The sequence below is a fragment of the Siphateles boraxobius genome, unplaced genomic scaffold (assembly GCF_051911475.1).
Source record: "Siphateles boraxobius isolate OS27281-9 unplaced genomic scaffold, OSU_SipBor_1 9, whole genome shotgun sequence".
Lineage (NCBI taxonomy): Eukaryota > Metazoa > Chordata > Actinopteri > Cypriniformes > Leuciscidae > Siphateles > Siphateles boraxobius.
The window spans coordinates 12078958-12102406 of record NW_027509219.1 but is presented as its reverse complement, the minus strand read 5'-3'; the positions used below and the strand labels follow the sequence as shown (position 1 = coordinate 12102406).

General features: G+C 39.0%; 2 protein-coding genes across 2 annotated transcripts; both read left to right on the top strand.

Moving 5' to 3' along the window:
- The first annotated feature begins 1031 nt into the window (after positions 1–1031).
- LOC143732095 (uncharacterized) lies at positions 1032–10457 on the top strand. The gene is made up of 13 exons (XM_077222789.1): positions 1032–1590; positions 4883–4956; positions 7083–7284; positions 7396–7702; positions 7796–7855; positions 7957–8007; positions 8112–8183; positions 8285–8359; positions 8454–8552; positions 8632–8715; positions 8863–9083; positions 9253–9412; positions 9512–10457. Exons 4-13 carry the CDS (start codon positions 7462–7464, stop codon positions 9655–9657), a joined length of 1209 nt encoding a protein of 402 aa, XP_077078904.1. The 5' UTR covers positions 1032–1590; positions 4883–4956; positions 7083–7284; positions 7396–7461; the 3' UTR covers positions 9658–10457.
- Positions 10458–15843: 5386 nt separating this feature from the next.
- On the top strand, positions 15844–23365 carry arpc5la (actin related protein 2/3 complex, subunit 5-like, a). Its single transcript, XM_077222788.1, has 4 exons — positions 15844–16222; positions 17990–18061; positions 19066–19242; positions 19342–23365. The coding sequence occupies exons 1-4, from the start codon at positions 15983–15985 to the stop codon at positions 19402–19404; spliced, it is 552 nt and encodes a 183-aa protein (XP_077078903.1). The 5' UTR covers positions 15844–15982; the 3' UTR covers positions 19405–23365.
- Positions 23366–23449: the final 84 nt, after the last annotated feature.

Sequence of the window (23449 nt, the reverse complement as noted above, 5' to 3'; positions counted from 1 at the left end):
CTCACAACTGTTTTGTTAGAAACATTCTTCAAAATATCTCAAATGCATCATTCCAAAAATAATAATAAATACATATACATTATATATATTAAGAATCAGTTAATTTTTAAGCCACTGAAGAACACAATGACATGCTCACAACTCTCTAAATCAGTCATTCTTTATACACTTTCATTTTGTATCTATATGCTGTACTGTTATATGTTGAATGAATTATTCAGATTCTGAACATTTTCAAAGGGTGTAACTCAAGACTCCCATCAATGCCATAGATTTTCTGATTAAATGAACACTATAAATTCATAAAACAGCAGCAGAGTTGTGTGGAATACCCAGAGGTCTCTCGTCTCCCAGCATTCCCTTCCAGTTCAGACTCAGAGAAAATATTTGTATTGCCCTCAGAAAATGAAAGAGAGAGGATGTAAGCCGGGTATTGATAAAGCCTGAACATACATTACTTTGCTGCAAGGCAAGAACAACTGCTATTTTTTAAATAGAACCAAAACATACATGTAGAAGTAGAAAAACACTAAAAGTAATTCATGAAAATCATGATGGTCTATGGGAACAGATCTGCATGCTATTTCATTAAAGTCAAATTTGAGTTGAGTATTTTCTATTTACATGAACCTGACAATTTAATTGACTTGTTTAAAGTTTAATAAATCCAATTATATAAGACAATGTAATAGCATCCTCAAGCTGCATGTCTAACATTGTCAAACAGTATATACTACAACAAAGGTATTTTTGTAAACAAATAAAACAAATGTGTTCAAGATGGTGGGTTTGATCTATCTGTGAAATTGAATAGACATTAGATTTACTTGAAAACATTTGCTGTCCTCTAGTGGTCACTTTCTGCTGTTGGCCAGTGTCACGATTTGGTCCTGTCTCTGTCAAGTCTTGGTATGTTCATGTCACGTTCCATGTCTGTCATGTGATTCCTTGTTTGTCATGTGATCCTACCATCTGTCTTGTCATTGGTTAAAGGGGGGGTGAAATGCTGTTTCATGCTTAGTGAGTTTTTCACACTGAGTTGGATTCCCATGCTAAACATGGACAAAGTTTCAAAAATGAAGTTGTAAGTTTGATGGAGTAATTCTGTTCCAAAAATACTCCTTCCGGTTTGTCACAAGTTTCGGAAAGTTTTTTTCGAATACGGGCCTGTGTGACGTCAGAGTCGCCGGAATTTCCTTATACGGGTCTTAACGGCACTTCTCCCGGAAGTGCGCGCGCGCATCTGTAGCCTAGTGCGTGCGAGAGTACGCCTATGCCCATCAGAGCGCTGGGCTCGGCTGCGCTGCAATTAAAAAAATGGCACCAAAAAAGTGTGTTTTTGGTTGCCAGGGCAAGACAACATTGCACAAATTTCCAAAGAACCCAGCGTTAAGGGACCTGTGGATGGATTTTGTTTTTCCAGAGCAGCAACGGAGTTGTGCAAGTGTTTTTGTTTGTTCCCTTCATTTCGACAGTAATAGTTTTATAAACAAGGCCCAGTTCAACGCCGGATTTGCAGATCGCCTAATACTCAAAGATGGAGCAGTCCCAACGATAAAGGTTCACGGTCGTGCGTTGGAACCGCAGGAGGTGAGTAAAACTGCTTCAAATGTCTGTGAGTTGTTAACTATCGGCGTGTAAGCACAGAAAGTAAATAACATGATCACAAACAGTTAACCCAGATAGCAAAAAATATCCGCACGGCTTCTTTTTGCCGCCGGCCCCAAGCTTTCGGCTATAGGTGCGTCCCGCTGGCGGAGAAGAAACGTTTGCCGCCGAATACGTCACTCCCATTTCTTGCGAGATGCCGCCGGCAAATAGCCAGCGGGCCGACTGCTTCATTTTCTCTGGCGGTTGCCTCCGTCTAATGGACCGCGGCCGGCTGGCGGCAAGACGCTTTTAAAAACAAGAATTTCTACTCAGCCATGGCTATTGGCATGTTGGGAGTTAGAATGTTAGTGGAACTGACAGCATTTTTACTACTTTTCACATTTGAAGCAATTATAAAATCATAATAGCCTATGTGAATTATATCAAATATTAGTTGATGTTTTTTTTAGCAGTGAAAGACATCTGCAACATGGCCAAAATATTGGGTAGGTCTACTTTATATATTTTTAATTTACAACCATGATAATATCTATCATAAATATGAAAATCTCTGTTTTGATCTGAAGGATAAACTCAAACAAAAAGCTAAAATCTCCACAGCTGCGCTGGCAGATTTGTGAAATATTTAGAAATATTTTGTCTCTCTGACTTTTCAGGATGTCTTTAATTTTTCCCAATCTCGATTTTTTTTTAAATTTGACCTTTTACAGGTGGATTAATTTGCAATTGCGACCTGCAGAAATGGTTCAGAAAGTGTTAAATTTCCTGTAAAAGCAATGCAAAAAATATATAAACCAATTATAGATGTTAGAAATGTATTGCTAACGCAAAGACTGTGAACATAGACAGGACTGTGAACTGTGAAGTGAATAGAGCATCACAGTCCCGCCCACAGCCGGTGCCGGAAGTAAAAATGCAATACAATTTCTCCATTGACAGTTGGGATATAAGCCATTAAAACGTAACCATACATGGTAGACTTAAAACCAGCTACGGCTGTACTAAGCGATTGTATATGCTCATATAAACGCCAAAAGTTCATGGGGCACTAACCTTGTTTTAAGATAAATCCTTTTTATTCGCAATGTATTGGATAAGTACTTCATTACCCACAATCCTGAACAATCCCACAATCCCTCCGTGATGCATCTGATTGGTGGAAGTCGTGTCACGTGTCTGAAACCCCGCGAAGGTACGTGAAGACTGAAGATCGCGTAATGACGTAGGGCTAAGTTCATTGGTCGCACATCAGAGACGCCCCCGCGCCATTGGATGTACGATTGTTCTGGATTTTTTGAGGCGGGGCTCAAACGGTGGCTCGATGACGCACGGGAGTGGGGAGCCGCCCACTGCGGCTAACCCCTCCACAAACAATATAACTGGAGCACATCAGGTCGCCGCTCAATCGCGAGTTTCTGTCGACGACCAACGTTTAAGTAAGTACATGTTTCCTTTTTATGTAACGCAATATTATGTTTACATTGTTCTTCGTTGTAATATCTGTAGTCATCTTTGTTCTTGCCTTACTCGTCAAGCTAAAGTAAGGCTAAAGTAAGTTAGCCTCGTTTACAAAATGGCTGCCATGTTACTATTAACTTTCTGAAATAGCTACTTGGTTTCTGCCAGGCGTTGAGTTTTTCTTTTCTTCTAAGATGCACATGTTTAACTTATATGTGTGTGAGTAAGTTACAGTTTGTGTTTTAAGTTAGTTTTGGTCAGTCGAATTAACTAAGTTACGTAACCAGTTCCTGAACTAACAGTTGAGTTAACGTTAACTTACTTGTATGGACAATTATGCTGCCGCCCATTTGTTAAGTTAATGTGGATCAGTAGGTAGCGAAATCTATGACAAGAAAGACTGATCAGTATAACTTGTGGTGTTTTCTAGCTAAACAGAAGTATGCATATATGGTAACGTTAGGTTGTTTTCAATTGTTTGTTCCGACACGCATGCTGTTAGTCTAGTTCAGTGTTAGCTAACACATTTCTTTTTTTTTACACTGAGTTCAAGCATGTTCTACATGTTGAAATGTATCTAGCTACTACAGTAGGTAGCCAAAGATTTACATCTGGAAAGACTAACGTTAACGTTGTGTATAGGTTGTTTAAATGATTTTGTTTGTCTGAACAAGTAGCTGCTAGCTAGAGTTGCTAGCAAGTTTTAGCTAACACATGCTGTTTTGCCTTTGTTACAGTTACACTGATTTTAAGCAATGTTGCTAGTTATGTTACATTTAAAGCTTTGGCTACCTACTGTAGCTAGTTACCTTTCTACATGTAACATAACCAGCAACATTGCTTAACATCAGTGTGTAACTGTAACAAAGGAAAAACAGGATGTGTTAGCTAACACTTGCTAGTCACTCTAGCTACATGGTGAACTAAACTAGCAGCATACTTTTATTAAATTATTTTGTTTGTCTGATCAACCTTTATACATAATTCTGCTTTGTTAGTAAACACCAAAAGTTATGCTCTGTCTTTCTAGATGTAAAGCTTTGGCTACCTACTGTAGTTAGTTACCTTTCTACATCTAGAAAGACAGAGTATAACTTTTGGTGTTTACTAACAAAGCAGAATGATGTATATAGGTTGATCAGGCAAACAAAATAATTTAATAAAAGTATGCTGCTTGTTCAGTTCACCATGTAGTTACAGTGGCTAGCAAGTGTTAGCTAGCATGTGCTGTGTTCAGTTCACCATGTAGTTACAGTGGCTAGCAAGTGTTAGCTAGCATGTGCTGTGTTGTTCAGTTCACCATGTAGTTACAGTGGCTAGCAAGTGTTAGCTAGCATGTGCTGTGTTGTTCAGTTCACCATGTAGCTACAGTGGCTAGCAAGTGTTAAGCTAGCATGTGCTGTGTTGTTCAGTTCACCATGTAGTTACAGTGGCTAGCAAGTGTTAGCTAGCATGTGCGGTGTTGTTCAGTTCACCATGTAGCTACAGTGGCTAGCAAGTGTTAGCTAGCATGTGCTGTTGTTCAGTTCACCTTGTAGCTACAGTGGCTAGCAAGTGTTAGCTAGCATGTGTTGTGTTGCTACTGTACTTCTAGGATTTAAGGGGATTATGATGAGTTATAATTATCTGAACTGCTGTGCTTTTTATGTTGGAGGGCAATGCTGTGTTCACTTGAATAACTACACTGAATGAGTAAATTTTATTTTTAACACTTTCACTGTTCCACATTTGACTGATCAGTTTTTCCCCCTTCAGCCAAGCTATTGTATATTCCTAATGTTAACAATGTGTCTTTGTTCACATTTTCTTGCAGATACCTTGACCGGAGCATAACTGATTATCTTCACCAAAGAGAACTACTGTTGGACAATCATTTTGGCTTTAAAGGTAAATGCATTGTTAGTTACAATGTCTAGTTACTGGGCCAAAAGGAGAAGAATATTGAAAGGAGTTGATAGGGACAAACAGGATATTGCAGCGGCAAACAATGCTATACTTGCTGCCATTCCTGACTTTGACCAAGTAAATCCTCCTGTTAATGAACATCAACATGGAATGGCTACAAGCCATGGACAAACTGTAACCTCTGAAGCACAGGAAATAACTCTTGATGAGGTACATGAACCTGGTGAAATGTTTTCCTCAAGCACAGAAGATAGTGAAGAGGAAGAGGATTGCCTAAGGACACAGTTGGCAGGGTGGGCTATTGACAACATGATTCCACATGTGGCACTTGGTAAGCTTTTAACCATTTTGTCCAAGGATCACCCAACCCTTCCTAAAGACCCAAGAACCCTTCTTAAAACAGTGACTTGTGTTAAAACAACAGAACTCTCAGGTGGTGTATACCATCACTCTGGAATTGAAAGTGGAATACTATCGCAGTTTTTAGTGTCTCCTCAATTGCAGAAGTTAACGGCAGTTTCAATGCAAGTTAATGTTGATGGACTTCCACTTTTCAAAAGCTCAAACGCCCAGTTCTGGCCAGTTCTTGGTTTAATTGAGCAATACGTGGGTAATGTCCAGCAAAACAAACTTCCATTTGTCATTGGTCTCTATTATGGGAAAAAGAAGCCAAGCAGCCTTCACTTTTTGAATCCTTTTGTAGAAGAGGCACAGCGACTTGAAACGGAAGGAGTTCTGTTTGAAAGGAGAGCACTTCCTTTCAAAATATCATCATTCATCTGTGACGCCCCTGCTCGTGCACTTGTTAGAAATGTGAAAGGTCACAGTGGATATTATGGGTGTGACAAGTGTGTTCAAAAGGGGGTCCACTACGAGAACAGGATGACCTTTCCTCAAACAGATGCTACTCTAAGATTAGACCATGCAGTCTGTGATGAACTTTCTGATGATAGTCATCATTGTGGAGAAACGCCATTGGCATTATTGTCTGTTGGTTTGGTCACCCAGTTCCCACTGGATTATATGCATCTGGTATGCCTTGGAGTGACAAGAAAGTTGTTGCATCTTTGGCTAAAGGGACGACGACTGACAAGATTTTCACCCAGCATGGTAAAAGAGCTCTCCAGAGTACTCCTGACCTTCACACCTCATGTTCCTTGCGAGTTCAACAGGAAGCAACGATCCATGGAAGATGTTGATCGTTGGAAAGCTACTGAGTTCAGGCAGTTCCTCTTGTACACTGGACCAGTCAGCTTAAAGGGCCTTGTACCAATTCAAGTGTACAACAACTTCATGCTGCTTTCAGTTGGCATCACCATCCTACTGAATGTGTCCCTGTGTGCTGACCTTGCAGACTATGCACACGGAATACTGGTTCTCTTTGTTGATCACTGCAGCAAGCTTTATGGAAAAGAACATGTTACATACAACATGCATGGATTGGTGCACCTCAGCCAAGATGCCAAGAAGTATGGTGTCCTTGACAACATCTCATGCTTCCCATTTGAGAACTTCCTTGGGCATCTGAAGAAACTGTTGCGCAAGCCTACACAACCACTGGAGCAGGTTGTTCGCCGATTGTCCGAGAGAAGTCAGCACAGAACAAACATCTCCAAAACAAGGTCCTTGAGAGAGCACAACCATGGGCCACTCCTCAACGGTCTTTCTGTGAAAAAGCAGTATGAGGAGTGTTACTTTCAAGACTTTGTTTTGAAACGTTCAGAGGGAGACAACTGTGTCCTGTTGAAAAATAAGGACATAGTTGTTATACAGAATGTCATCATTAATGAAATGGACAACACTTTGGTCATCTACAAGAGGTTCCGGAACATGGCCGATTTCTTCACTTACCCTGTGGAATCTTCCAAGATAGGCATTTTTCATTTATCTGGGCTATCAGACACACTCCGCTTTACGAACATAGCAAATGTGCAGAAGAAATATTATCTTCTTCCTTGCCCAGATGGAAAGGCTGGTTTCCCATTGATCCACTTGTAAAAATGACTGCTTTTTTTGAAGGGGTGAGAATTGAAATTGTATTGCTTTTGCCTGGATGGTAATCAATGTATACTTTATTCATATTTATTCAGATATTTCTTCTATTTTAGATGCTGTTTGCCACTGTCCAGTTTATTGATGAGGAGGATCTTCCATTTGCAGTGGTTCCCCAAGTGTGGCTCAGCGAGGGCATGTGCTTTTGGCCCCCATTTAACCTCCGCAAAAAAGATAAAGGCAACAATTTAGCCATCCGCTGCACGCCTCCACACAGCTCCTGGGAGAAACATAATTTTAAGTTTATGAAGGGAGCAGGTAAATGGGTCTAACTTGTGCATTTGATTTTCCTGCTTTTCATCTGTGTATTTTCTTTCTTTCTGTCTGTTTATGGTGGATAACTCTTTCATGCATTATTCCTTGCTCTAGAATCTTGGCAAGAGGCGATGCAATATTTGGTGCGCTTCCAAGCGGGTTCCAGTGTTGAAACAACAGATGATGACAAGAAGGGAAAGAGAAAGAGAATTTCAAATTCCAAGTACAGACCCCAGGCCTCTTCTGATGAAGAGGAGTCTAGTCTGCCAGATGCACCAGCAGTGCTGTCGTTTGGACAACCTCTTGAGCTTTGAAAACATTGTTCCTGGTAACAAGATTTCAGTGCTGCCTGATGCTCCAGAAGTTGCATTGATTCCAGAAAACAAGGAAAATGTTGAGCCACCTGTAGACTTCAGAGCTGGTATGTAAAATTGCTGTAGTTGCTTGATTTGTGATCCTCCCACTTAATTATACCCTTTGTTAGATTTTCAAATTTTTGTTTCCTCTTTCTCAGAACCAGGTTTCTCCCCAGAAATCCAGACTCCACTTCTCAGAGCCAAGAGTTTCAGTACAAGTAAGTGATGTTATTTGTGAAGTTTTTTTTTTTTTTTTTTTGGAAACTATTACTTCTATTTAATATGAGGAATCCTTTAATCACAATCTGTTTTTCATTAGGACACTTGACTGGTTTCTCGCCGCTGCAGGTTCTGGATGAAAGGTGTCAAGGTGTGTTGTACATTCCATTAGCTTTGCACAGTTAAATTATAGTTTCATTACTGAATATGCAATACTCTGCAGTGAAATTAAAGCGGTTATGTTTGCTCCCCCAGCTCGTCAAGTATTAAGCTTTACACCCCCAGCAGCAAATTTACCCTGGCAGCATATGGGTGAAAACGCTGGAAGTATGTAATTTGTTGCGCTAAACTGTTACATTTAAGTCCAATTCATTAAATGTATGCAATGACTCTTAAACATATTTTTACATGTCAATGATTATCAATAGGAGAAAGTCATCGCTCCGTTATTGGCCCTTGGACTCCCCTGGCATCTCGTGTACAGCAAGTTTTCAGCTATGAAGGTATATTCTAGGCCTATGTCTTAGTGTCCAGTGTTTTAACAGTATTGAAAATAGTACCTTTAGGTGTTTTTATTTGTTTTGTTTTTTTATGTAGATTTCCAGAGACTCCAAAATGACAACCAAGCCCTTAGGGGGGAGAACCAAGCTCTGAGGGAGGAGATCCAAGCCCTGAGGGAAAGCAATGCACGAGCAGGTGAGAACATGCACAAAAAAGTAAACTTTAAGAGTACGTGATGTAGGTCCAAAATAACCATATGCCTTTCATTTTGTAGCTTCGGATGACAGCGGCTCACTTCAAGAGCAGGTGAAGCAAGTTGGGAATATGTTGAAGACGTTTGCTCGCACTGGGCAATCAGGTACAACTTGCAAACAACACCTGTGGTTATTGGTTTAATTCCACTGAGGCCACCTACACATGTAGTAGACCTAGATATAAATGTCATAGTTTTAGTATTTGAGGGACCTGGACTGACTATAATATTTTATTCTGGGAACCCCTGTAGGTGCAGATCAGACCTTAATGCTGCGACGTCTTGGAGAGTTTGGCGATGTTGTGCGTAGCATGGACAGCAAAATGGACACTATGCTGCAACATTTCAGTGCCAATGTGTCTGTTGGAGAGTTATCCCTGCCAGGGGATCTGTTACTCCCCCTAGACACCCAGGAAGATTTGGTGTTGTTTGACAACAGTTTGAGGCAGGATAAAGAGCTCCAGGAATGTTTTGTAAGTGTGCCGTTTATAACTCGATCTAAAAAGTAAAATTAAGATTGTACACTGCATATTTTACAGTCTGAATCCACAGCCTGTCACATTTTATATTTGTGTATGATAAGCTTCAGAGAAATGTAATTTTTAACACTTTTTTTTTTTTTTTTTTTTTTTGGATTTGCAGCTTCGGTTTTTGGCAATCAAATGTGGGAGGGACCTAAAAACAACCGTCTGGCGAATGCTTCAGAGTATCTTCTCTAATCACCTTGCCATCAATACAACCTGGACTGGTGTAGGGGATAAAGCGTGTTTTAGAGACACCTTCCTGAAGACCATTGTTCTAAGTAAGTTGGATTTTTTTTTTTTTTTTCTCGCATATATTTAAGTAGATGTTAATGGCATTATGCCATTCAAATGGAATGACAGATCTGCATTTTCAATAGGAGCCATCCGGAAGAACCCAGCAACCCAGGATGCCACTGATGAGGCGCTCCAGGTTACTGTTACGCGTTACCTGAAAGGAGCATCTGACCGTGAAGGTGGGAAAAGGCGCCGCACTGCTGAGAGGGACCCACAGCCGACCCCTTAAACCTAGGCTGACTACTGACACCCCAGCATCACTGACAACTGGAACCCTGTCTTTATCCTGCAGTCAGTAACATCAAGACGCCTAAAGAAGCCAGAAGTGTTAGACTACACTCACCCAATCCACACTGTTCACTGTGGAAATTACTTTTTTTTTTCTTTTCTTTTTTCTTCTTCCTTGTGAATACTTCTGAAACTTTATATTGCACATTTACCTGGTACCAAATATTCTACTTACTACATTTGCTTTTTTTCATTCCATCACAGTACTTAACTTTGATTCTATTGTTACATAGAGTTTGTAAACCATTGTGCCACAGGTCAGCATTGCTGTTATAATGGTTTGTTCTACTACTTTTTACCTCTAATTTTTGTGTATGTGTCAAGTTGTTTATCACAGATACAAGAGACGCAGATCTTATTGCACAGTGAAATCTTGTACCCTAGGTCAGCAGTGCCATTATAGTGGTTTATTAGCACTTATCCTGTTGTTAGGAATGGCTTGTAAATGCGATTTTATTTGGTATCCTGCACATTCTTTGGTACCAAATATCCTTACTACTAATGTTTACTAGTAATTATTTTCATCGCAGAGATGACCTCTTTATATTAATAATATTTGTAAGTGTTATAATTTGCTTGTAGGCTAAGGCTGTTTTTTATTTATTTATTTTTAACCAAAATTTAATTGGAAACCTGCATGTTCTTTAGTGTGTATTTTGTTATTTATATTTCAGTGATATGACATGTTTCAATGACAGTTACTGTACTTTGCACTGTGGAATTAAAACGTCAAATGGAAAATTGTCTGGTTTGATCAATCATTATTTTTGATAAACTGCATTTTATATATATATATATAAACTACAAATATATATAAATAATAAGCGGCGACACGTCATAGCTCGAAAATAGCGTTTGCCTCCGACGGACCGCGGAAGATTCGCCTTCGGTATAACGGCGGCGGAACGGCGGCTGGCCGGCGGGCCGGCCGCGGAACGAAGGCGGTAGGAAGGCGGCTGCCGCTTTTTAAAAAGCGGTTGCCGCCGGCGGTGCGCCGTCAAACGTGTTTGCGATTACGCCATTATGACGCTTCTACTGCCTCCGGAGCGCCGCCGGCGGACCACTGACTCATTGCTATCTGGGAATGTATCTATGGAGCATGCGATGTATGATGTGTGTTTAAATACATTTGTTTAGCTGGCCGCTGTAGGTGTCAGTTTGTTTATTGTAAAAATAAATCATGTCCTCATAAACCAGTCTGTCTGTTTACAACACACAAATGTTGTAAAACTCGCGCATGACATGGTGTTCTAAAAACACTGCGCTCAAGTTCAAATCATTTCTATTTTTAAAAAAACGCTCGAGACCTTATGTTTTTCACCCATTTCACTGCCCATCTCACGTTTTTGTGAGCAAAAACGCGTTCTGTATGAACGAGCCCTTATATTGTTTAAGTTATAAGTTATACCGTTCCAGTAGGCCTACACACCACATAGAGACGTCCTGCTGTAGTCGTTTGCTGCTGCTGCTGGTCGTCTTTAACCTCAGCCTCGGGTTCTGATTCTGGATCAAAAATGTATGGCTGAATCTGATTGTTAGCCATGGTTTATTTTCGGATGTCACTCACAGCTTCCAGACGCTCTCAACGCAAAAGCTTCGCGCGCTCGTGTCGTGATTATTTAGCTCCGCCCACACGGTACGCCTCCACCCGCTCGGGTTTTTCCGGAAAGACTCGGTACAGCCTATCTTTCTTTTATAAATATAATAAAACTAAAGACTTTTTGGAGATATGAAGGATGCAATTCTACTCTATAGGTACTCAAGATTAACATGAGATTGAGTGAAACTGAGCATTTCACCCCCCCTTTAATGTCTGTCCTTTGTTCACAGGAGTCCCTTGTCATTAGTCTGTGTATTAAAGCCCTCATGTTTGCCATGTGTCCTTGTCAAGTTTTGTTTCAATGGAATCTCTATTGGTAAGTATCACGTCATGGTTTTTGTTTTATGCTTTTGCTTCATGCCATGTTTTTGTTTTGTTTAATTGATAAATAAACTGCACTTGGGTTCTCTATACAACTTGCCTTCAGTGGATTTTTACAGACAGGAAGGTTTGAATACCTGTGAAAAACATATACAATAACTGTACAGACTATTTATTCTAACTTCTACGTTTCTTATCTTTCCCCTAAATCTGTAACACTTTACAACAAGGTCTCATTCATTAACATTTGTTAATGTATTAACTAACGAACTGACAATGAGCAATACATTTGTTACAGTATGTATTAATCTTTGTTAATGTTATAAAATACAGCTGTTCATTGTTTGTTCATGTTAGTTCACAGTGCATTAACTTATGTTAACAAATACAACTTTTGATTTTAATAATGTATTAGTAACAAATAAACCAATTATAAAGGCTGTAGAAGTTTTGTTTATAGTAAGTACATGTTAGCTAAAGCATAATTAAAGTTAACTAATGAAACCTTATTATAACATGTTAACCACAAGTCTTTTAGATTTAAAATGTAAAATCTTAAATGTCTTTTATTATTTAGTATTAGTCACAAACTGTTCATATTTCCAAACACCTTGGGAAACAATACGTTAATCAGATAGGATATGTCAATAACAAAAAATAAATTTCATATACATCAGTTAACATTGTACTAGAACATGTCAACACGATTTTATTTATTTATATGAAAATATGCTATAAACATTACTGGTCAAGTTTGGAATAATTACGTTTTTTAAAATGATTTTGAAAGAAGTCCTCATGCTCACTGAGGCTGCATTTATTTGATGATAAATACAGTAAAAGTAATAATATTGTGAAATATTATTACAATGTGAAATAATAATTATCTATTTGAATATATTTTAAAATGTAAATTATTTCTGCAATGGCCAAGCTGAATTTTCAGCATTATTAGTCCAGTCTTCAGTGTGTCACACTTTCTTTCAGAAAATCGTATGCTGATTCGATGCTCAGCATATGCAATAATGTTTTGGATTGACAGACAATTTCATAAAGAGAAAAATAAAATAAGGAAAAGGCACATATTTACAGTTATTATTAGGCTATTATTAGATGGATACAAGTTGTATATACATAAAATTATCTTGGTGTTGTTTGTTACAGTCTATAATGTGCATACATTGTAGGTGTAACGTCACCAGCTCGAGTGCCCTTAAGAGCCATCAGAGGGCACTCCACTTCAAACTATTGTCATTCACTCACAAACTACATTTCCCATAATTCTCTGCCCGGACTCTTCATCTATTATCAAATTCACCTGTGTCTCATTGTCTTGTTTAGCTCACCTGGTTTTCTCATTCATTATCTGTGAAGTCTTGTTTAGTGTTTATTCTGCATTTCTGAGCATGTCTCTGGTTCCATGTATTTCGGTTTTTGGACTCTATGCCTGCCTTTGGATTACCCCTGGTTCCCAATCTTGTGTTGTGTTTGTTTGGACTGCCTATCTGTGTTTTGACCTGTTGCCTGTACATTGGATTACGTGTCTGGATTGCCCCATTATTAAAAGCTGCATTTGGATCTCAACCTTCTTGTCTCAGAGCAGTTTGTAACAATAGGCAACTTCGTTTTGTTTTTTAATGCTATATTTAGTAATAAATCACAACTAAATACAAAAAAACACTAATAATAGGCTACAAATAAGAAAGCAAGAAAATCAGTAAAAAAAAAATTAAAAACACAAATAAATAACACAAATATGAAGAACTAGCCTACATAGGGTATTGAAATCTAATCCTTGGCCCAGTTGCATAAACTTAGCTGCTATCAAGACTGAGTCTTAAGAAAAGGTTTGACCAACTAGCAGTTAGATACTTAATACAGTTCAAATTTGACCAATCTACCTTTTTATTTAATTGACTTTAAAAAGTTAGAACTAGTCTTGGAGAATAAAATTAGATGACTAACTTTTAATACTAGACTAACTTTTAATACTAGTCTAAGCATTGTGTATGCAACCGGCTACCTATCTCTAATTACAAAATAAATACAAAGGGTGAAATGCTATTTCATGCATAGTGAGTTTTTTACACTGTTGAAGAGTTGGATTCCCATGCTAAACATGGACAAAGTTTCAAAAATTAAGTTGTACGTTTGATGGAGTATTTATATGCCACAAATACTCCTTCCGGTTTGTCACAAGTTTCGGAAAGTTTTTTTCGAGTATGGGCGATTGTGACGTCAGATGCGCCGGAATTTCCTTATACGGGTCCTAAGGGCACTTCTCCCGGAAGGGCACTCGCGCACCTGTAGCCTAGCGAGAGAGTGAAGGCAGTATGCCCATCAAAGCGCTGTGCTCGGCTTTTGCCGATCGTCTAATGCATGGATGGAGCAGTCTCGATAAAGGTTCACGGTCGTGCTTTGGAACCGCAGGCGGTGAGTAAAACTGCTTCAAATGTCTGTGTGTTAACTATCGGCGTGTAAGCACAGCAAGTAAACAACATGATCACGTATAGTTAATTTATCTATGGAGCATGCGATGTATGGTGTGTCTGTTTAAATACATTTGTAGGTGTCTGTTTGTTTATTGTAAAACCAAATCATGTCCTCATAAACCACGAGTAAACACACACAAATGTTGTAAACTCGCGCATGACATGGTGTTCTAAAACACTGCGCTCAAGTTCAAATCATTTCTACTTTTAAAAAACTCTCGAGACCTTGTGTTTTCCCCCATTTCACTGCCAATCTCACGGGATCTGATTCGGGATCAAAAATGTATGGCTGAATCTGATTGTTAGCCACGGTTTGTTTTGGGACGTCACAGCTTCCAGACGCTCTCAACGCAAAAGTTTCGCGCGCTCGTGATTATTTAGCTCCGCCCACACCCGCTCGGGTTTTTCCGGAAAGACTCGGTACAGCCTATCTTTCTTTTATAAACAAGGGCGTAGGTTTAGGGGGGGACGCTGGGTACTAGTCCCAATCAATATTTTGAGATGACAAATTTGTCCCCACCAATATTTAGCAAGTTCCTTTGAACTGCTAGTTTGATATTTGCGCTGCATTTGGATCGATTCCAACGGCCAGGACGACGACAGTACAAGATACGCCGTAATTTGATTGGCGGCGGGTTATCTGACGGGCAGGCTACACGCGCGGGCCGGGACTACTTTTTGTGCTTGCACTCACTGGCAGCGAGCGGGTGGTTTATGCGTGTGTGCGCGCGTGACGACGCCGATGGTAAGGGCTCTCTCCCTTACCAGGGCTGTCTCTCTGCCTGCCATATACAAAGGCCAGAGTAAAACATTTTAATATTCCGTTTTTTTGCCCCTTTTTGTACTTTGTAGATCAGCTATGTCACCCAAGAAGAAGAAGGGACATACGAAGCTTTTTCATAAAGCAGAGTGTAAGTAGGCAAAAATAACTAGCCACACAAATAACTAGCAGTAGCAGTGACTGACCAGGCTTTCAAATGCAGATTCTACTGTGGAAAATAGTATTAACTGGTGATCCTGGTTACCCAGGATATTGTTACAGTTAAACCTAGCTTCTGCAATCTTTCAAGGTTAGGAGCATTAATTAGGGGTGTGCAGCACGGATAGACTCATAGAAGTTGCGCTATCATGATAGAATGCTACGAAGTCACTGAATGTTAATTAGCCTACCTTAACTTAGAATCTTGCAGTCATAAACAATGGATCATCTGAGACATTTTTCGTTTCTACATTCTGTTTATGTAATGTATTTGTGAGTGTAGCCTACTTGCTAGACACATGTGCTGGAAAAACATGTTGGCAATGTTAAAAAAGCGAAAGTGAACACTGTTGGTTATTCAAATATAATGAATCATTACTTGATTGATAATATCCAAATAACAATATCTGGTAGGAGGGTTAAACTTGCTAGCCATAGGATAGACTACAAAGGGGAAGGGAGGGGTGTCCCCACCAAAGCTGAGACCAAACCTACGCCCATGTTTATAAATATAATAAAACTAAAGACTTTTTGGAGATATGAAGGATGCAATACTACTCAATAGGTACTCAAGATTAACATGAAATTGACTGAAACTGAGTGTTTCACCCCCTTTAAAAATAACTTTTCAACGCTTTACAACAATCTATAGTATTTTTAGGCAACTTCATTTGAGTCAAGCCGCATTCATAGTTGCCTCTCAGGGAACGGAAACACAGTGTCACAGCGTAACCATGGAGTGCAATTCCGTTTCCGCTCTAGTCGGGATTTGTGTCCGCTCTGCAGGAATGTGTGGAGATGCTCGCGCTGGGAGAGAGGACGAGGAGGAGGAGGAAGAGGAGGAGGTATAACAGCCGCACCTTCCCACTGACAGATGAACACATTAACGGCTCTCTTCACTGTCACTGAGGGAAGCTGCAGACCTGTCCGTTATCGCACATTCCCCGTTCGCGATAACGGGCTCCTCCTCATGGCGAAAAACACCCTGTCCTCACGATTCCGGGGAGTCGACATCGACGAATACGACGAGAATAAATTCGTGGACGAGCAGGACGAGGCGGCCGAGCAGCAGCAGGAACCGGACGCCTGTGAGGTGGACGAGCTCATCGGACAATATCCTTCAACTGCCTTACTACCGTATGCTGACGGATATTGTTTATTATCTCTAGAAAACATGCCTGGGAAAAGTTCGTCTCTTTTAAGGGCACCCAAAAAACAACCTTGTCCTAGTTTAGATGTTCCTCGTACATTATTTACACACATGTTGTGTTTTAAACACCAGTCAGCTGTCTATCTAGGCATCAGTGTCCAGAAATGCTGTCCCAAATGTCTAGATAGGCAGCTCACTGTGTGTTCGAGACGAATGTTAATAATAGTGAACCTGTCAAATAGTTAGGATAGGAATGTGGTTTTAGGTTTATTCAAAATTATAGATGTTTTGTTGTATTTTAAGTAAGTTAACGGGTTATTTTGTGGAGTTATTGCTGGTGCTTAATGCTGAATTTCTTTCTGTTATTCATTAGCTTTGTTTTGTTTTTTTGGTAGATTTATTTAGGTTTTATTTCTATTTTATTTGCATTTATTTATTTGTTCTTACAATTAGGTCTAGTAAGTTGTTACTGACCCCCCCCCCCCCCCCCATTTTTTTCAAACTTAAGTTTAGTTATCTTCACTTTTAGTTCGGTTAGTGATAATTTATAATAATATTTAAAATATGTAGGTTTAATATCCTTAAGGGCTGCTATGTAACACATTTACTGAGAATATTTGAATGCACATTTTTTTAAAAGTGCCATTACTTTTGGTTCAATGAAAATTTTAGGTAACACTTTATTTTGTGTTTTTGTAACATGTTTCATGTATTTATTGTAGTACTAACTTGAAATCATGCATAAATACATGCAACTAACCCCAAACCAAACCCTAATCCTACCCTTACCCTATAGTAAGTACATGTAGTTAATTGCTATTATTCAATAATAAAATGTATTATTACACTGTAACGGGGACATTCAAATAAAGTGTAACCAAAAGGTAGTTTCAGTTTTTGTAATTACATAATTTTTTTTGAACCTCGAATAATCTTGAAAATGACAAGGTCGTGTATTTTTAACGTGTTATAGATAAGCATTAATCTTCGGATGTGTTTTTAAATGACACACCAGAGTTGCCAAATCAGAACGTAAACAGTTATTTCGTTTCTGAGAAAAAATTCTCCCCCCTCTTTTCCCTCCAACTGTGCGTGATGTTATTTATTTAATCAGGTCATCAGCGTTTGTGACCGGAATGATCCATTTTTGGTGCTCAGAGCCACATTTTTAGACTGGAGCTTTAAAGAGGTTTGAGTCTGACGCCTCCTTTACCCTCACTATGAAATAAAGACATGATTTTCATGTTCATGTCATCAGCATATGGACTATTCTAGTGTTTAAAGGTTTGCCTTGGCAGCAGGTTACGTGGTTTCTGTTGATTATTTTAGATAGTCCCACCCCAAAATCATTTGAGTTAGTGTCGGGATGGTCAGAGTGATATTTTTACAAACAGAATGATGTTTTGATATACCACAGAGAATCCGAGAGAGTTTACATTTTTCTGAGAAATCAACCCACTAATGATTTATTTATAGTTGACTCTCTATATTAAGCTGGGATAGAAGAAGTGTTTTAAAATCAACACATTTTAACAGAGTCATGATTAGCCAGTGAAATCAACACCAGAAATGTTCAAACCAAACTTCTTTACACCAGCTTCTCCGTAAACTTTTCTTATAATCATTAAAAACAGTTTTGACCACGTAAAAATAATGTTCTTCAGGCCAGGGTTCTTTAAGAGTGAACGACTGACTGGTCGGTCAGCTTTCCTTAACTAAGTGTGATGCACAGGGGACATGATGTCAGCATTTCACATCGCCTTGAGGAATCCACCAATCAACTCCAAGAATCCAGCAGCGAAAGTAAGAGCCAATTCTGTTATTCAGACAGTTTGATCTATCAATTTCAGATGTTCAATGAGACTGTCATTGTTCGAAATCGAATACTTCTCTACTGGCCTATATAGAATGTGAAAAACAGTAAGCCAAAAGAGTACTATTTGATGGATGCTACTATCCCATGAGGTCATGGGAGAGGATTTATGAATGGCTATGATAATTTATGACTTGACAGTAACAACATGGCGGATGTAATACATCTGAATTTCATTCATACTACCTATATTCATGATATATCAAATGTACATTTTAATGGTCGTGAAGTAAATTGAAATGTAGTAGTACCTACAGACAGTCTGTGATTTTCTATTAGGAGCCCTATTTGTGCACAACAGGTTGTGACGACAATGACATCATTGTGTGCCTTAAATGTGCTGTTCTTTTAGCTCGAGGGTTCTGACATTCAGCCCTCTGGATGGTTTAAAGAAATATTCTGGGTTCAGTACAACTTAAGCTCATTTGACAGCTTTTGCAAAATGTTGATTCCACTAAAATTAACTTCTACTTGTCTTTCTTTTTCTTCAAAAATAGCAAAATCTGGGCCATACTGAGGCATTTGCAATGGTAATGAATGGAGCCGATCGGTAAACAATAAAATACTATTTCAAAAGTATAGCTACAAGATGTAGGCCTAAACAGTATGTGTTGACATGTTTTTGTTGTTAAAAAATAAGCTCGCTAACCTTTTCTGTATAAAGTTATATCCAATTTTACAGCGTAATGCCTAACATGACTATAAAAAAACTGAACCGTTTTACAGCTCGAATAGTACACAGGTTTTAACAGGATTAATATAAGTGCTTTTTTTAAATTCTAAGCTTCACATTCCTGCATTTAAATCCTCCAAAAATTGGCCCCATTCACTACCATAGTAAGCACCTCACCGTAGCTTTGATTCGAGCTTTTATATATACATATATATATATATATATATATATTATTTCTTTCACTCCGTCCTTCTCTCTCAGGAGCGGGCCCAGGCGGTGGTGTTACGAGTGCTGACTGCATTCAAGAGCAGCGATATTGAGCCGGCAGTGAAGTCCCTGGACAAGAACGGAGTGGACCTGCTGATGAAGTACATCTACAGAGGCTTCGAGAAGCCCTCAGACAACAGCAGCGCCATCCTACTCCAGTGGCACGAAAAGGTCGGTCAGGGAATAAAAATTTTCGATTTCTTTTCTTTTAAACCTCTTTTTTTCATCTCACATGTCTATTTCTATTTTTGTCTTCATATTCTCACTCAGGCTTTCGCTGTGGGGGGTCTTGGGTCCATCGTACGGGTGCTGACTGCGAGAAAATCTCTCTGAGAAGCCGAAAGAAATAAGAGAGATAAGCAGCCACCGGATTTGTTTCTCTTTTCTTAGACTTGGACAATTTCCTCTCTCACAACTCGACCTTATCCAGGGGAAAACCACTCAAGCGATTGTTTCACTCAAAACAGAGATATTGTATGATATTTAATATAAATGATTGATTCTTCAATATACGGAAGACACGATTCTCACCTAATGAAGGTGAGCGGTTGTGTGACAGTCTGTGAATTGAGACAGAAGGACAATGAGTCTCATGAAGAGACTTTGCTGTATAAGCCCTAAACAGCAGTTTCAGGGCATTAAATACTGTGACGAATATGAACGTTTTATTTGCTTGTTTTACTTAGTTTCCACTCTCGGATGTTTATTTCTAATTTCTTTAGTTACAATTCTCAGTTTTTCTTAATGTACAGAAAGAGGATGATGTTTAATATATAGTATATTTAGTTGGTGGATTTATGGGTCAATTCAATTCGTAGTGTGGTGTCGGGTCGGGAGGGTTATTGTGAAGTGCCTGGTGCAATAAAGAACGTTAAGAGTATTTCTTTTTTTTATCTGACTATTTGGTCATTACCCATCTGTAATGTATACACATACTTCTCGAGGACATATTTTTTTAGACATTTATGCTTTAATGGCAAAACTTTTTTTTATGCTTTTAACTTTAAACTTAACACTTAAAGCATTAGTTCACCCAAAAATGAAAATTCTGTTATTCATTACTCACCCTCATGTCATTCCAAACCCGTAAGACTCAGCTATTTGCAGCTATGCAACTGAATCTTTGAATCTTCAAAAAGATCGTAAAACTAATCCATATGCATTGAGACTCAATCACTTTATATGATGAACAGATTGAATTTAGGCTTTTATTCACATATAAACATTGATCAGCGAGAATGAACCTCATTGGTTCTTGCTGAAGCTCAAACTTCCTGTGTAACACAAGAATGAACCTCATTGGTTCTTGCTGAAGCTCAAACTTCCTGCATAACAAGAATTAACCTCATTGGTTCTTGCTAAAGCTCAAACATACTGCGTAACACGAGAATGAACCTCATTGGTTCTTGCTAAAGCTCAAACATACATCGTAACACGAGAATGAACCTCATTGGTTCTTGCTAAAGCTCAAACATACATCGTAACACGAAATGAACCTCACTGGTTCTTGCTGAAGCTCAAACTTCCTGCGTAACACAAGAATGAACCTCATTGGTTCTTGCTAAAGCTCAAACATACATCGTAACACGAGAATGAACCTCATTGGTTCTTGCAAAAGCTCAAACATACTGCGTAACACAAGAATGAACCTCATTGGTTCTTGCTGAAGCTCAAACTTCCTGCGTAACACAAGAATGAACCTCATTGGTTCTTGCTAAAGCTCAAACATACTGCGTATTGTAACACAAGAATAAACCTCATTGGTTCTTGCTAAAGCTCAAACATACTGCGTAACACGAGAATGAACCTCATTGGTTCTTGCTAAAGCTCAAACATACTGTGTAACACAAGAATGAACCTCATTGGTTCTTGCTGAAGCTCAAACATACACAAGAATAAACCTCATTGGTTCTTGCTAAAGCTCAAACATACTGCGTAACACGAAATGAACCTCACTGGTTCTTGCTAAAGCTCAAACATACTGCGTAACACAAGAATGAACCTCATTGGTTCTTGCTGAAGCTCAAACTTCCTGCGTAACACAAGAATGAACCTCATTGGTTCTTGCTAAAGCTCAAACATACTGCGTATTGTAACACAAGAATAAACCTCATTGGTTCTTGCTAAAGCTCAAACATACTGCGTAACACGAGAATGAACCTCATTGGTTCTTGCTAAAGCTCAAACATACTGTGTAACACAAGAATGAACCTCATTGGTTCTTGCTGAAGCTCAAACATACACAAGAATAAACCTCATTGGTTCTTGCTAAAGCTCAAACATACTGCGTAACACGAAAATGAACCTCATTGGTTCTTAATGAAGCTCAAAAGTGCCGCGTAACACAAGAACAAACCTCATTGGTCCTTGCTAAAGCTCAAACACTGCGTAACACGAGAATGAACCTCATTGGTTCTTGCTAAAGCTCAAACATACTGCGTACCACGAAAATGAACCTCATTGGTTCTTAATGAAGCTCAAAAGTGCTGCGTAACACAAGAAAAAACCTTATTGGTCCTTGCTAAAGCTCAAACACTGCGTAACACGAGAATGAACCTCATTGGTTCTTGCTAAAGCTCAAACACTGCGTAACACGAGAATGAACCTCATTGGTTCTTGCTAAAGCTCAAACACTGCGTAACACGAGAATGAACCTCATTGGTTCTTGCTAAAGCTCAAACAATGTGTAACACGAGAATGAACCTCATTGGTTCTTGCTAAAGCTCAAACACTGCGTAACACGAGAATGAACCTCATTTGTTCTTGCTAAAGCTCAAACAATGAGTAACACGAGAATGAACCTCATTGGTTCTTGCTAAAGCTCAAACAATGAGTAACACGAGAATGAACCTCATTGGTTCTTGCTAAAGCTCAAACACTGCGTAACACGAGAATGAACCTCATTGGTTCTTGCTAAAGCTCAAACAATGAGTAACACGAGAATGAACCTCATTGGTTCTTGCTAAAGCTCAAGCACTGCGTAACACGAGAATGAACCTCATTGGTTCTTGCTAAAGCTCAAACACTGCGTAACACGAGAATGAACCTCATTGGTTCTTGCTAAAGCTCAAACAATGTGTAACACGAGAATGAACCTCATTGGTTCTTGCTAAAGCTCAAACACTGCGTAACACGAGAATGAACCTCGTTGGTTCTTGCTAAAGCTCAAACAATGAGTAACACGAGAATGAACCTCATTGGTTCTTGCTAAAGCTCAAACACTGCGTAACACGAGAATGAACCTCATTGGTTCTTGCTAAAGCTCAAACAATGTGTAACACGAGAATGAACCTTATTGGTTCTTGCTAAAGCTCAAACATACTGCGTAACACGAGAATGAACCTCATTGGTTCTTGCTAAAGCTCAAACACTGCGTAACACGAGAATGAACCTCATTGGTTCTTGCTAAAGCTCAAACAGTGCGTAACACGAGAATGAACCTCATTGGTTCTTGCTAAAGCTCAAAAGTGCTGCGTAACAAGAACAAACCTCATTCATTCTTGCACATTGAGCAAACATGCTTAAACTATGTTTACCACAACTGATGTGTGCGTAAATAAATGTTTATATGTGAATAAAAGTCTAAATTTAATCTTAAAGCGCTCTTTTCACTTTACAGTTTTTGAGGAAAATATATGGTTTACCTACACAAGTCTCTTTGGAATTGTTCCCCTAGGTATGACTTTTTTGCCTATTTTGGTATGTCTAATTTGAATAATAATAATATATCTCTCTTTAAAAAAACAAACGTGATTTGAGGCATCATTGATGTCAGAGAATGTAGATTGTTTCACATCTGGTTTAAAACATAGGGTTGGAGGTTGCTTTAATCCTGAATCCTAATATGAGGAATACCAATAGTGATACTCAAGGCCGCTGCTAAAATTTAGAGGGATCAAGACAAAATTTGTGGACCTCTCTCATCACAGGGTCTGGGACAATGTTCCCGGTTATACCCCTGCCAACACCCCCCTTGGCGGCCGCTGGTAGAGCAATACCATAGTAATAATAACAGGTTGCCAAATAATATGCCAATGAATATGCATTATTGAGTACAGCTATGTACTTATTGAGTTGGCCATGAACTCACTAAAGTTTCAGAAGTGGCAGTTGTCACTACCCTAACTGACTGAACTCTGTGTATAGAATGGGATTAAGCACTAAAAGGTGAACCGTAGTGTGTACATGTATTAGTTATATAGTAACTAATCTATAATCTCTCAAGTGAAACTGAATGCTAATGTTCATCGTTAATTATTGATCTGTTAGTTCGGCTATAAAATGTTTTAGAAAGGCTTTGTCTCATCACTTTCAGATCCACTATTAGAACAAAAACACTAACGTCAGCACTGGTAACCACATAGAAGTACAAATGAGT

Coding starts and splice junctions, on each gene's coding strand:
- LOC143732095 (XM_077222789.1), top strand. CDS start 7,462: ATGATGACAAGAAGGGAAAGAGAAAGAGAATTTCAAATTCCAAGTACA. Junction 8,360..8,453: donor GCAAGTTTTCAGCTATGAAG/GTATATTCTAGG, acceptor TTTTTTATGTAG/ATTTCCAGAGACTCCAAAAT. Junction 9,413..9,511: donor CCTGAAGACCATTGTTCTAA/GTAAGTTGGATT, acceptor CATTTTCAATAG/GAGCCATCCGGAAGAACCCA.
- arpc5la (XM_077222788.1), top strand. CDS start 15,983: ATGAACACATTAACGGCTCTCTTCACTGTCACTGAGGGAAGCTGCAGA. Junction 16,223..17,989: donor TGGACGAGCTCATCGGACAA/TATCCTTCAACT, acceptor GTGTGATGCACA/GGGGACATGATGTCAGCATT. Junction 19,243..19,341: donor TACTCCAGTGGCACGAAAAG/GTCGGTCAGGGA, acceptor ATTCTCACTCAG/GCTTTCGCTGTGGGGGGTCT.